Here is a 14,769-nt window from a genome sequence, read left to right on the forward strand (position 1 = left end):
GGCCGTCCGGCCAATATCTGGGGAGTGCCGAGGCCTAAATGTTTTACTGAAGTACCTTACCCTTTGTTGACAGATTATCTGTATGCTTTGACTAAAGATCTTCGTTCTATTCATCAGCAGGTAGCAGACACTCTGAAGCCGTTGCCGGAGGGGCCTGGACACACCATCCACCCAGGGGACTGGGTCGTCGTACGAAGATACCAGCGGAAGTCTTGTCTGGAGCCAAGGTGGTCAGAGACGCGCCAGGTGCTTCTCACCACGCGCACCGCACTTCGGATCGACGGCAGGAAGGCGTGGACTCACGCCTCACATGTAAAGAGAGTCCCGCTTCCGTTACCCTATGACAAATGGGTCCAGGATGGCATCGCTGATCAAGAGCACGAGTCTATACCGAGGTATGCTCCTTTCTCGGATGCTTCACTGATTGGAGAAGAGCGTAGCGGAATTGAGACTTCAGTGAGCTCTACTACTCCCCTTGCTACTAGTGAAGAGACATCAGAAAGTCCAGCGTCTGCCACAGATACACCTGCTTTGTTCACGGATCCTGAAGTGCCAGGGAGCACTCGCTACAATTTGAGGCCCCGAAAAAGAAATAACAAATAACAGTGCAAAAAAATGATGGACTAGACACCGGAAGAAGGGCTTAGTGGATTTCCTGAATAAGAAGATTTAGTGGTAGGGATGGACTTATAAGAGCCCTGGTGTTTAGCCGAAGATTGTGTTCTTTGAGACTATAGAGTGGTGCGGGGCCCGAATTAAGTGCTTCCCTTGTTTCTGAATTGTTGAATAACATCGTGGGAAATAGGTATGGACGGTAAAAGCCTGCCTGTGAGGCTTTGAAGGACACAGGGAGAAGATCCCTTTTTAAGGGTTGAAGAACCCCTCTGGCCGGTTGAGGATTGTCTGGGAGTATTTTTTTAGTAGAAGTGTGATTTTTCTATTTTTTTGATTTTTTGATATTTTACAGAATGTATCCCTTTGGGCGTCCAATTCCTGATGAGGAGCAGCCTTTTGCGGCTCCTCCAAGACCTGTGCCTGATTCCCCTTGGTTGGCCCTTCCCCGGAAAGGAAAGATTGTGGTCATAATAATTGTTTTGATTGCCTTTTTAGTGACTCTTGCAATATTGTTTTTTCTAGACAAAGCTTACCCCGTCCACGTATTAGTACCCACACCCACTGCTGTCCCTGAACACAATATGATTACTGTTGATTATGGTGAAAGAATGTTGCGTAAAAGTTACAAGGATAATGTTTTTTTTAAGACTTTGCACCATGCACATGCCACTACCAATTTGACTGATTGTTGGGTTTGCGGGCTTTTACCCTCTGCTGCCTATAAGAAAGACAGATTCCTTGCTCTTCCTTTGACGCCAGTGAATAGTTGTGTGGGGTGGTATACTCTTATAGGTCTTGTTAAATACTTCCAGCAGCCAGATTCCCTGACTCCTCGACTACAGAATAGGGGGTGGACAATGACGATGCGAGTACGCCCTCTGTCTCCATCTTCCCTTGGACGAATATACACTGATGGACGCTTTGACCAGACCTTTAAAGAGACGTGTGAGAAGAAGTTGGGCCGGTTTCTGACACCAAATGATACTGACAAACTTAGGGAAAGTTTCCTGAAATTGAATGCTTCCCTGTCCTACAGACACCCCCCGAAGGGTAACAACAGCTCCAAGTCTCTGATCCCCCTGGCTGTGGTTGGTCCTCCTCCATATTTCTGTATAGAGGGAGGGGTCCCATCAAAGTCGGTAATAGCTCCTGCAATGTGACTGCTTCGATACGCTTGCCTCTTAGCCCCTCTTTGATTGCCCCACCCAGCATCTATTTCGTATGTGGAGATAATGGGTACTTATGGTTGCCTGAGGGTTGGGGTGGGGTGTGTTACCTGGCCTATATGATTCCTCCTGTATATGTGGCTCCTTCTGATTACCACAAAACTCATCGTCGATTCCCCAGTCCACAAGAGCAGCCACAAGAGCAGCGTAAAAGGAGGGAACTTCAGGTAGATGACGTCGATCAGACGGACACCTCATACCAACAATGGACTGATTTTTCGAAGGGTTTGCTTCCTTTCTGGGGTCCTATATTCAATAGCAGAGCTATTAGATGACTGTCTAGGGTAATGGAAAAGGTGGTCCTAACTGAGGCTGACATTACGACTAACATATCTGTTGAGATTCAGGCTATGAGATTATTCACGATCCAGAACAGGATGGTCCTTGACGTCATACTAGCTGATAGGGGCGGGGCCTGTCGCGTCATCGGGACGTCTTGTTGTGTCTATATCCCTGACTCCGCCCCGACTGTTAATTTGGCGGTACAGAAATTACATAGATTAGCGACTGAACTTCATCAAGATAATGGGACGTGGTCCCTACAAGGGTGGCTCTGGGGAGCCTTCTCTTCCTGGGGTTGGAAAATATTGATGGGCTTGGTTGGTGTGGTGAGTGTAATACTGTCTTGCTGCCTTTGCATATACTGCCTCCCTCCATGTTGTTCAATGTGTGCTGCAAATATACGTCCGAAAAAGAAGTTACCTGGTCAATATACAACTTCTATGATCACTGAAATTCCTGCTGATGCAAGTTGGTTGATGTTCATTGCAGAAGATGTTCTAGACTAAAGAAATTAAGTCCTGTCCCTAGACTGGATGTCGGCACTACCTTTTGCAAATAAATGAGGCTATAGTTAGCCAATGATGCTAAAAGGAGGGTCTGATAGAATTCACTTTTCGATGCCCTATGATGATGTGCGAGTTAGCATCATATGACTAACTAATGAATTTCGTATATGCATCCATGCCGAATTATTATTCTTGCCTTTGCTTATATTCAAATGTACGTGTGATCATATTAGTTTCTTAGCTTAGCCTGTGTGCCACCATTTTGTGTAACCCTCTGTGCCTGCGGGCCCTGCTCGCTCATATGCCCCTCCCGCAGGAATACAGAAATGTACTAAGACAGCAGTTTTCGTTTCTCAGCTTACTGTGGCCGAAACTAACAAGTCTCTTTATCAGTAATGTTCTCATGCCCAGAGACGCCGAAGCCCAGCTCCATGGCCTTGAGTAGAGATAATAATGTATCCCTTGCAGGTGCAGATGCCTGCTGTATGAGAGCATTGTCCACTGGTCTGAGGCTCGGTAATTTTCCACAAGGGGCGTACCCCTCGTTACTGTATTGCATTATAATGTATTGCTGTGATGCAGAGAGTCAGTCCTCTCGTTCGCACTCTTAGGAGTGAGGTCGGACAGGGCCCTCTCATATGAGTGTTGTTTGGCCTAATAAAGACTTCTGTTTATTCTTCTCCACTGTCCGGCTGACTTCCTGTATAGCGACTATAGGTGAGTGCGGTAAGTCACTCGGGTGGATTTGAGCCACGCTTATCAGCGTTGTAGACCACTTGAGGTCTTGGAAAGAATCAGAGTATCGTCGGCGAACATTAAAATCGGTATCTTGGTACCGGCCGAATTGCAGATTAAAAATTAAACTCATAGCCTGATTAACTGTACGTACATCATATTTAACAAACATGAGTTTCAGATAGGCAGTACGAAAATTAATGTACAGTTTACAAGACAGTAAAAAGTGCAAGGTGCTCTGCTTGGATATACCATCACATAAACAAGGCCCAGTTGGGTGCTTCTTAAGAATCGGAAGCGCCACCAAATGGGGTTTTACAAGCAATCAATCAATTTTGCTTTATTCGAGAATGAACTCATAAAAGCTTTACAGACAAGATTAAAAAGCTGTTATAAAACATTTAAATTGATTAAAAAAGAGTTAGGAAAAAAGTAATAAAAAATGTATCACATACATTGTCACATAAAATTTACAGATAAAATATGTACACTCTGATTAATGACCTCCAGTTCATTCATTTATCTAAAAACTTTTGTCTGATGGACCATGACCAGCCGAGAAATTTAGAAGTGGCTATTAGAATAAACAATGAAGAACTAGTACAAATAATTCTTAATGCCACTACATTGCTGGTCGTACCTAAGTTCTTACACATGGGAGTAAGCCAGATGCGTCTGGGCTCTACATAGGATTTGCATACAAATAAAAAGTGACTGATTGTTTCGTCATGTGCTCCACAGGATGGGCAAGAACTATTTGAGGGGCCTCCCCACCTGCCTGTTAGGGATTTAAGAGGGAGAGAACCTGCTCTAATCTGGAAAAGCAACTTCCTATCCCTTGGGCTAGTGATAGTGTCCCAGTATGGTTCTAGGCTTGGGAGGAACTTTGCTTGCAAATATTTTCCAGCCATAGTCTCTTGGTTGATTTCATTCCAAGTCCGTTCTGCCACCTTCTCCCAATAGATCTTTTTAAGTTTAGTATTTGTTGGAAAAGTGGCCACCTCCGGATTTTCCCATAACATGTAGCGGCCTAGTTTGCCCAGCATTTTCCTTAGTTCATTTAGCCATCCTATTTTGTGGAACTCATCTGCATTGATTATATCCTTAAATCCTTCCGCATAGTGTAAGAGTTTGGGTGTAGTACAAAGTCTACGCCAATACATAATAGGTCTTAATCTTGCTAAGTCAATTAATGCCTTTCTGCCTAGATCATACCTTAATGGCAGCAGGGGGGTGCTCTTGGGAAGACTTGTAATAAGTCGAAAGAACTTATTTTCCAAAGTTTGTAGTTTCCCAAGGTTCTCATAGCCCCACAACTCTGCACCGTAAAGTGATGATCCTAAAGCTTTGGCCTCATATACCTGGAGCACAGGTTTTACTGGTTTTGTTAGGGATTTTCTGTGCTCAGAGCCAAGTGCACCAACTATTTGCCTATGCTTTATACTTGCAGTGTCTATATGTTTGGTCCAACTTAAATCGTTTGATATGTGGATTCCCAAATATGTAAAAGCATTGACAATCTCTAATGGGCGGTCATTCATAACAATATGAGGTTTACGGCCACGAGGAGGGCTAAAAACCATTGACTTTGTCTTAGACACATTAATTTCTAGTCCGTGGTCCTTGCAAAATTGATCAAAGATTATTAAAGCGCGTTGTAGACCACTTGAGGTCTTGGATAGAATCAGAGTATCGTCGGCGAACATTAAAATCGGTATCTTGGTACCGGCCGAATTGCAGATTAAAAATTAAACTCATAGCCTGATTAACTGTACGTACACCATATTTAACAAACATGGGTTTCAGATAGGCAGTACGAAAATTCATGTACAGTTTACAAGACAGTAAAAAGTGCAAGGTGCTCTGCTTGGATATACCATCACATAAACAAGGCCCAGTTGGGTGCTTCTTAAGAATCGGAAGCGCCACCAAATGGGGTTTTACAAGCATTCAGACTACATGCTCACCCAATCCTTGGCATCGCCGCATAGCGCACAAATCGATGGTCATATATGTGCAAACTGTAATTACCATTGTATTTGAAAGTGTTTGACAGAGGTATATTGTTATTGAAATATTGACAGTGAAAAGTACATGAATTTATTTGCAATAAAGTGTACACATTTGGCACCCTAATTTTCCTCACCCACATACCAAAACCATAGAAATAAGCTGTCTAAGAACTTGGGGGCTTATTTATGAGAGGATTGCGCTGCCAGAGCGTCACTTTTTTAGACACTTGGCGTAAGCCTCTCAATCATAACTATAAGGCGACACAAAGCCACTCTGCATGGCTTTGCTTGGCCTCTTAGATATCAAGCAAGACAACGCAGCCCAAGTCACTGCCTTCCCGTTTTCATCATTAACAAGGTGTTCCATGGGCATTGTAGTGGGGTTTCCCATGCAGCGCCCATGGATTTTGACGCTGCCCCAGATTTACTTCTTCACGTAAACCTGTGGCAGCGCCAAAATCTTATGCCTCCTCGGAGCAGATGTTATGAGGAGAATTTTTTTTATTTCTCCTTGTTTTTTCCTCTTTCCATATGTGCTGCATTCTGCACCACACATAGAAAGAGGAAAACGCCTGATGGGGATTGTTTTTGTGCAGGAAGATACCCCTTCCTGCACAAAAACTATCATGCCTGCAACTGAGGCACCCGTGCACCATGTTGTAAGGGTGCCTATGTTGGCGCTAGGCCGAAAATTATGCGCCAGCGCAGGGACAAAGGACAGGAATACACTGTATTACATAAATATGGTGCTTTCCTACCCTTTCACATTGTCCTAGGGTGACACAGCATGAAGACTTGCAGCGCAGCCCTACATCAATTCCTCATAAATAAGGCTAATAAAGAACGTTATTTTCCTTTCCGAGGTCCACAAACTTTAAATATACTATGTTTGCTGGCACAACTTGTATCAGGTTCTATTACTGAATGTGGGCATCCAGGGGTGGCTCCTCTTGGGGTGACCACCGCCGCGAATGTAATGTAATGTAATGTAATGTAATGTATAGGCATTTATATAGCGCACTACTTACCCGGAGGGTCCCAAGGCGCTTCGACCGCTGCGAAACCCTTCCTGGCTTCCCTGAGAGATGGTCCCTTAATGGGTATCTCCAGGGTGAGACCAGGCATCCCCGGCGGTCTGGTGGGGCCGTTAGTGAGGATGAGGCAAGCTAATGCCCAGAGTTGCCGAGTGTGATCGCTGATCAGAGTGGGCACCAAGGCGAGAGAATTATCGAGTCCGCTGACCCTGGTCCAGAAACCTGCCGCACCGGGAATCGAACCCTGGTCCCGGGCCGTCCTCTGCTCTCGGGTCTGCCGCCTCTAACCAGTGAGCCACACTACCTAGCTTTGGCCAAGTAGGGCAGTCCAGTTCAGGGGCACATATTTGGTCGGGCAAGGGCAGGGGTTGGATCTTGCGTGGTGATAGTCAGGCATTAGTTGGTATGGAGCACATTTGAAAGTGTGCCGTGGTCCGGTAGGTAGTGTAAGGTAGCTCAGAAAGTGCTGGGTGCAAGCAGGAGTTCAGGATTGAAACACCGCTAGTAGTTAGGGCCACAGTGTGTTAGTGTTTAAGTTGAGCACGTTTGCACTGTTTTTTCTTTCCTCTGCTTGGACAGGTCTGTATTAGGGAGGTGCTTGGCACACACTGGGGCCCAGATTTACTATTGTTTGGAGCAATTTTTGCTGCACTACGTCAAATGGATAGAGAAGGAATGTCCCATATTTATATACCTGAATAAGCAGCCTAGTGCTTATTCAGGCACCCTTGTAGCATTGTACAAGGGTGCCATGGGTCAAGGGTACCTGCGTTACAGGCAGGATTTTTTTGGTATAGGAAGGCACACCTTCCTGCACAAAAACAATCCTCAGAGGCATTTCCTTGATCTGTGTGTTGCAGAAGCATGGGAAAAGAGGAAATAACGAGGAGAAATAGACATAATCCTCCTCCTTACGCCTCTGTTGGGAAGGCATAGCATTTTGACACATTCCCAGGTTTACTAGTCTTAATAAATCTGTCAATGTGCCAAAAACCATGGGCTGATGCGTGGGAACACCCACGCTTCACCCATGGAAGGCCTTCCCAAAGCAAACTAAAACGAGGCAGCAACTTGCACTGCCTTACGATACACTGGATTTACTAAGTCACGCACAGCCATGCAAGGTGACTTTGCAAGGCTTTGTAAATCTGACTGAATCCCTTTCCTTGCATGACGCAATGGCAGTGCACTGGCTTCGTAAATTGGGGCCAAAGAGTTTACACATGCAGATATTAGCATGGAGAATGGGGGCTGCTCTCGTCGAGCGACAAGCTCCAAAATGCTGACCGCCTTCTGTAATCGTCTACCTTCTTTATTGCAAAAGTTGTTATTGTTTTCAAAAACAAGACAGAACAGTTACGTAAGTGAGAAGGTAAAACAAAGGTCGTAGGTGCATTTGTTTCTTGAGGAATACTAAACTGAAAGTTTCTCTTGGTAGCAAGTTCTAGGGATGACTTACAATTCTCAGAGCTTAATAATGCCTATCAATTAGCTACCAGCATACGGATAGTCCTATTTGATTTCAATTTGTTTTATTGATAAGTGCATGAAGTATCGATGTCAATAAAATATTATTTGTTTTTAAATTTCAAAGTTAATGTTCCATCCGTATCGACAAGATGTGCTTTAATTAATAGAACATTGGATTGTTGAGTGCTCCATTGAAGGCAATGGAGTGCTCTGGGTTTCCAATGGCTGGTTGAAGCCAGGAGCATCAACAATCCAATGTTTGCTCATGCTGTGAACCAAGGCGTCACGGAACCTCCCTCGGGCTCCATGAGCCCTTTGTTTTACAAATTAGAACATTCTGCCCTCTAGGAGCAGATTGTTCTTATAGACTTAGAGCCCTCTGTAACTGGCTCTACCACCATTAAACGCCTGCTCCCTTGTGAAAGGCCCTTGGCTCCAGCTCAGGCCGTTAACGACGGAGTGGGACTTTAATGGCTGATAGAGCCCTCTACAACGGTATCTAAGGCTAAAGTAGAAACGCTTTTTTAAGTAAGTCACTTGAGTTTAGGATAAGTTAGTAAGAGAAGAATGTTTCATCAGTTGTTAGCCCTCATCTTTATTGAGAGTTAGCTGGTGGTTCTAGCTTGAGCGGCGTGAGTCCTGGGTAGAGGCTCATTTGTAAGGACATTTTACATTTCTTACGGGTAGTGAGTGTGTCTTTGCTGAAGGCCAAGAGACCAGTGATTTTCAGACAGTGAATCTGTAGATGGCTATGACCTCCCTGTCGGTTTCACATTTAATCTGAGTAGTCCTGCCAGAAACCTGAGTTAAGAAGCATTGCCTATCCCAGTGATATGGGCTACCCTAGAAGACCCCAATTATGAGATGCTGGATGTTTCGGAAAACTTACAACAAGAGCAAGGCTTCCAATATGATCCGAGACCCAATGTAAAGCTCTTGCCAAAATTAAGGTCTTTGTGAATTATCATGGGCCCAGATGAGAGACAGGAATGATTGACTATTGGTTTTCACGTTTTGGAAGATATGTCTAGTCGTGTGTTTATCAACAGCCCTTAACCCCTTCCATGCGGCCGCGATTCCCCTGGTGTGCTGTAAACAACACGAACAGGGGCGGGCCGTGACGAACCCCAGCCGTCATCAGCACACGAGCACCGTAGTGCATGACGGCTGGGGTTCGTCATCAGCATGGAAGGGGTTAAAGAGTCCTGGTACACCACTCATGTGAAACCAGGAGCACACTGTTTCTCTTCAGGTTCGTTAGGCTTTGCACACTCAGTCTTATGCAGAGGAGCAACTTTATAAATAAATAAATAAAATAAAGCTGCGAAGAGTATCAGCAGAACATGCCTTACTGAGGCCATAGTTATTTCTCCTGAATTGTTGTCTCCATTGTAGTCCATCTCCCTCTTGAAAGGGAGCTCATCTGTTAACAATGACGCTCTTTGAACATCTGTCTCAGTGCCTCTTCTTTGTCACCACTGCCCTAAAGCCGCTCTGGCTGTACATGTCTCCTCCTGACTCTTTCTTCCCTCGACTACTGTTGTCCATCGGCTCTGAGCCTGCTTCTTATGGTTTCTTACATCTCTTCTTGCCCCTCAACAATGCTGTTTCACTCCCTGTCACCACTGCCCACTAGCCCTCTTGCCCAGTCTCAATAGGCACCATATGGGCCCTTGTATTGAGGGTGATGCCGACAGACCAAAGCATTCTGGGACTTACCCGCCCATAATGAGAAAAATGTGCATATTTGGTTCTGTTGGCTGGAAGACTGGATAAAAGGTCATCCCTGTGAGAGGGAGCCAGGTGTTAGTCACACGCCTGGTGGTCTCTTCACACCTTCCCCTCCTCGTTCTCTCTTATAACCCTGCCTGCTTAGTGCCTCCTCTTATACAGTTGATACCTGTCCAGTTACTCTTGTTTGCTAAAACAGACTACACTACCAAATAACAGTAACCACACTACTTGTTACAACTGAAAATGAGGCATTATTTGCATTCTGAATCATACCAAGGTATGCTTTTCCACTGCAAACACTTCACTGTTACTAAGGGCCTTACGAGTTGGTTGCTGATGGACCCCCAGACCCATGGTGGCGGTGTGGCTACCGAGCACCGGCGGTTCGACCGCCTTATTACAAGTTGGGCAGTCGGACTGCCATGGGACTGCTACTACCACTAGAGATCCGCTAATCCCTTGCGGTCTTGCAGTGGTCTGAGGCCCTCAAAATGCTGGCGGTGCAGCTGCAGCACAACCAAGCATAGTAGGAGTTTCCTCACCGCCACTGTTTTCATGTTGGTGAACCCACCATAAAAAAGAGTGGCAGTGAGGAAACTAAAGCGACACTACAGGGCACCCCTGGTGCCTCTGCACCAGGGATTGCATGCATGGGGGGCACATGATGTGCCCCACTGTATGCATGCACCCCCAGTTTGTGGACTTCCCAATCCATGCCCTGCAGGAACGTGCAAAGGCGTTCCCATTGCATGCCTTGCTAAGGCTCACGTATGAGCCTTCGCACGCCATGGACCATCCACTGCAGGAACACCTGACCTGAATCCCAGTCAGAATCTAATGGGCGGTCTCAATATGGGTTTGGCGTGCAGGAGTGGGGCGCTGACGTTGCGGCCTGCTCTAATACGGCCAAACTCATAGGCCCTAAGTTACCAGCTTCAACTTTAGATTACTTGAATGTCAGATTCATGACAAATTCTGAAATGATCCTTGTCTATAGGACAACTATTTCACTGCTAGCCAAGCACTGCTGAGACAATAGAACCCTCGGGGTAGCGAGCGCTGTCGAAATGCACATAGTGAATCACTGCTGTTTAATGGAAACTATAAAGCGCATAGCCCCCTACCCACATACACAATTTATGAAGTACCCACGAGCAAGGAGTGCATTTAAGAAGAATGCCCCAGTTGCCTTATAACCAGAGCCTCTGCAGTTATGCAGATCTGTAGCTGTTATATTTTCAGCATAATTATAGATTTTACCACACTTGCTGCAGAATCTGCAGATTTCAACAAAAAACATTGTTTGTAGTTTCGTTGGATAAACGTTACTTAGAAAATTACCACACGTGGGTCCAGGCAGTAGCAGGCTCCTTGTAAAGGTTATCGGGTCTCTTTTCGGTTGCTAATTGCATATTTATGTGTTGAACTTGTATTAATGATGTGAAACGTTTGCAAATACAGTATTCAGAGATGTTAAAATGACAGAATAGTGAAATATTACTGACCCAAATGAACTGCATTACACCGCATAATTTGCTTTGTGTAGCCGCATAATTTAGTCAACTCTGACCCATAACTGTGACTTCTTTTGGTGTATGATTAAAGTGACTGACACTAAACATGGCGTTAGTTAAAAGCTATGGATATTTGTCAACCTGGACAACTGAAACCGTAAAAGGCAATGTCTGCAGCACCTTCTACTACCCAAATACGACCAAACCTGCAGACTCCACCCACCCTTCGTTTTGAAGTACCTTTGCAGAAGTGGAAGCACGATGCAAAATAAAAACAATAATAACGATTATCATTTTGTTGCGCATTTCACTATGTGACAGTCGTATTGTGATAGATGGCTCAAGAACAATAAGCTGTGCTAACTGCAACATGCGCCGTGCAAGAACAAAGCGGAACCTGCTAGAAAGTGAGAGAAAGCCGGGAAGTTACCATGTTTGAGGTGTGGGGGTGTTTAGGGGCGTGAACTATCGTCCCCCTCTGCAGGGACTACATCTTTGCCTTCTTCAGCCCCCTTCACCCGCGCCAGTGTCCGGTGCTTCGGCCGTTGAGGGGTCCCGCGCGCAGTGTGTCCGGTCCATACCTCCTGCACCAATAGAAACTCTCCATGTGATCCGCGAGCTGTGGAATCCTTGGAGCAGGTCAGCAGCTGTGTACGCCAAGTGTAGGTGCTCCGCCGTGCGCCTATCGCGAGAGAGTGAGCGTCGCCTCCTCGCCTCCCTCCCAGTATCAATCTTCGCTGGCACAGTCCTGCTCGTGGAAGGGGAGGAGAGCGGGAGGAGCGGGGGAAGCCCGGGAGGCGCATCCTTCCTGCATCTCTTTCTTTACACACTTCAGTGCCAAGCAGCTGTCTGTGTGTGCCCTTGCTGTCGGTTCATAAACCTTGAATTGACTTTATGAAGCTTGCCTTAAGGTTTGGAGAAACATGAGTCGGCCACAGAGGAGTGACTTAAAATAATGCCCCAGCCCCCCATGCAGGATGTGTTGAGGGCGCATGGTATGGCAGAGTACTACTTTACGCCCAGGAGTGTAGCAAGGGTGCCCTGGGAACTGGTGCAATCAAGGAAAACAGCCCCTTTGACTGCTGTTGGGTAGTAAAACAGAGCAATAATGAGGTTTCAATTTGTCCCTCAGGGCTCTGGGTCATGGTGCCACTGCACCTGCTGCACCATTGGCTACGTCCCTGGTCTGTCAAGGGTAATGGCCTTTTTTGGAAATGATTGAGTTTCCCAGTAGACAAATCTGAATGCCATACCGTGATTTGATTGAGCGAAATAACAAGCATTTGCAATGCAATAGGTCTCGCATTTACACAAGTTTGAGCTATTGGCATTGTAAATGACAATGCCTTTTATCTATGTTTTGGTTTTTAAAACATGCATAAAACGCATTGTCATTTACAATGCCAATAGCTTAATCTCTCATTAATGCGAGAACAATTGCATTGCAAATGGTTGTCTGTAAAGCCTGTTGATGTACCCTGCGTACCTGCCATGTTTTTTTAAAATCCCTGTTTCAACAAAAGGGTCATCTGACTGAAGCCCCTCAATTCCCTCGGAGCACTGCGCGATTGTGCTTTCTTCTGTAACAAGGTGACAAACACTGCTCGGTACAGGGGGGGGCAGCGGCAACGTTGGATTGGTAACGCGGGCACTCGGGCAATGCCCGAGGGGCCGGTGTCCTGCTCCAGCCTTGGGCTGTTTTTTTGAGCAGTCTGGGGGGCGATTTGTCAGTTTCTGCGTTGTCCGATGTCGCCAGCGGCCCAGTGGGTGGGTGCCTGAGTGGCCTTTCTGGAGGCAGATGGGCCTCAATTACTTCCCTTTTATCAAACAGCAGAGGTGCCACTCCCTTTCTCTGGCTGGGGCCTGCCCATTAACATATGCATATTGAGCGGGGCCTGAGTAAAAGTGGCCTCATGTGTATTCAGGTGTGTTTTAACAGTGCAAGCTAATCCATGCATTTTCTTTACCCCTGCCCCCTCCTTTTTAGGTTTCGGCTACCGTCCCACTGCGTAAGCAGTGGGCGGAGCCGAAATCTTTTGTTAGTAGAATGGGGGCCTGAACACGCCCCTCTTCTCCATTGGCTGGCCTCGTAAATACTGGCCAGCCATTGGAGGAGAGGAGCGTCACTCAGTTTAGGGCCCGCCTTGACGCGATTCGGGGGCGTTTCCGTGTCTTTTTTTACGTCCCGCCCTCTCCTCTTCCCATTGGCTGGAATTTTACCTTCCAGCCAATGAGAAGGGGAGAGCGCGAAAAACACGCCTACAGGACGTGCTGTGCTTTCGCTTGTTCACAAGTCTGTCCGTTGTAGTGTCTTTCCCATTGCTTATGGTGTCCATTGGCGCTGCATTCCCTCAGACGAGATTCTGGCGGAGCGCAGAGACCAGTAGTGTGTTTTTTGTTGTATTAAAATCCAAGAAGCAGTTTACATTCTTGGAAGGGAATGGTCTGTACCAGTAGCAAAACAGTTCCGACCGCCACTGTAACAACCTCTTGGGAAATAATGGATATTTTTATGGCCCTTTTATTCTTGTAATGTGACTTTGTTGCTGAATTCATTAGCCTTGGACCACGGGGCCTGTACGTTCTGTATACTGTGGGAAATTATTCGAATAGCTAACTAAGGTAAAATTCCTCCCATGTAGGCATACGCCATACTAGTTCCTCTAATAGTGCAGCTGTTCACCTCCCACTCCCCTCCCCTTCTCTCCCCCCTCACCTTTTCTCCCCCTCCCCTTCTCCCCCTGTGTGATTTTCTAACACTATGGTGTGCAACATGTACTTTGTGACTCGAGTGTTTGTTCTGAAAAAAACTGGGTCTTGGGGGGCGAAGAACGCATCATCTGAATCCCCAGGGATTTGTGAGTCGGTGCCAGTAACCACGTGCGCAAGCAGGTCAGAGTAAATCATTTCTGAAATGTTTCCATCGGCGTTGCTTTCACCTTGCCCCCTCTGCTGCCCAGGTGAGTGAGATCGGTCTGATTTAAATGAGCACCTGCCCTTTTCACTCAGGGCTGAAATGAGTCCCGCAATGGAGTTTTGCAACGGCACACCACAAGTCCATGAATTTGTGTTGTTTTAGAAATTATTTTAATGCCCAATTAAAATGTTGATTGCGTCGAAGACTGTTCCTTTCAAAGCCGTCTTATTTTTGGATCGAAATTGACCGGGATTGCTTCGGTGTTTGCTAAATTATCAACTAAAAGCAATGGATCGACTTGTTAGAACGAAAAGCCTCCGATATCAAGATCTTGCATTTAACAGGTTTTAGTATTTTGCCCCTTGGAAACAGTCATGAATTTTCCCATTTACGGATGTTCACTTAAATTATAACTGTGGCATAGTGTTTCTTTTATTGGTATGTTTAATTTAAAAGTTGAGTGTAATGGGTCGGAAAAGCAGTTGTTTTAATATGACCCGCAAGTGAAGTGGCCACCCCAAACTAACAGTTGTTACAGGGGTGCATTCACAGCCCAAATAATAATGCTAATAACTCGCGTTACCTCAGGGCTCCATACAATCCTTCTGTCGCCTCCAAAAGAGCTGTGAACCGCGGTTGCAGGTGGCATGTCTGGATGCTCGCCTGTCCTTGCTTGCTAACAATATCATAGTATCAGTTTCCATACATTTGTGTATATGGCTGG

The 14,769-nt window shown here is 46.0% G+C and overlaps 2 protein-coding genes across 3 annotated transcripts in view; both read right to left on the reverse strand.

Annotated features, from left to right (window-relative positions):
* Positions 1-11,803, reverse strand: part of KIAA1755 (KIAA1755 ortholog) — a 696,136-nt gene extending 684,333 nt beyond the window's left edge. For both annotated transcript variants that reach the window (XM_086932242.1, XM_086932241.1), the window contains exon 1: positions 11,559-11,803. In XM_086932242.1, coding sequence (XP_086788368.1) covers positions 11,559-11,561 — 3 coding nt within the window. In that variant the 5' untranslated portion in view covers positions 11,562-11,803. The remainder of the gene's footprint in view (positions 1-11,558) is intronic.
* The window catches only part of LOC147705788 (syncytin-1-like), a 165,519-nt gene that overhangs the window by 92,091 nt on the left and 58,659 nt on the right, over positions 1-14,769 (reverse strand). The window lies entirely within an intron of this gene.

This window comes from Lissotriton vulgaris, chromosome 7 (assembly GCF_964263255.1).
Source record: "Lissotriton vulgaris chromosome 7, aLisVul1.2, whole genome shotgun sequence".
NCBI lineage: Eukaryota > Metazoa > Chordata > Amphibia > Caudata > Salamandridae > Lissotriton > Lissotriton vulgaris.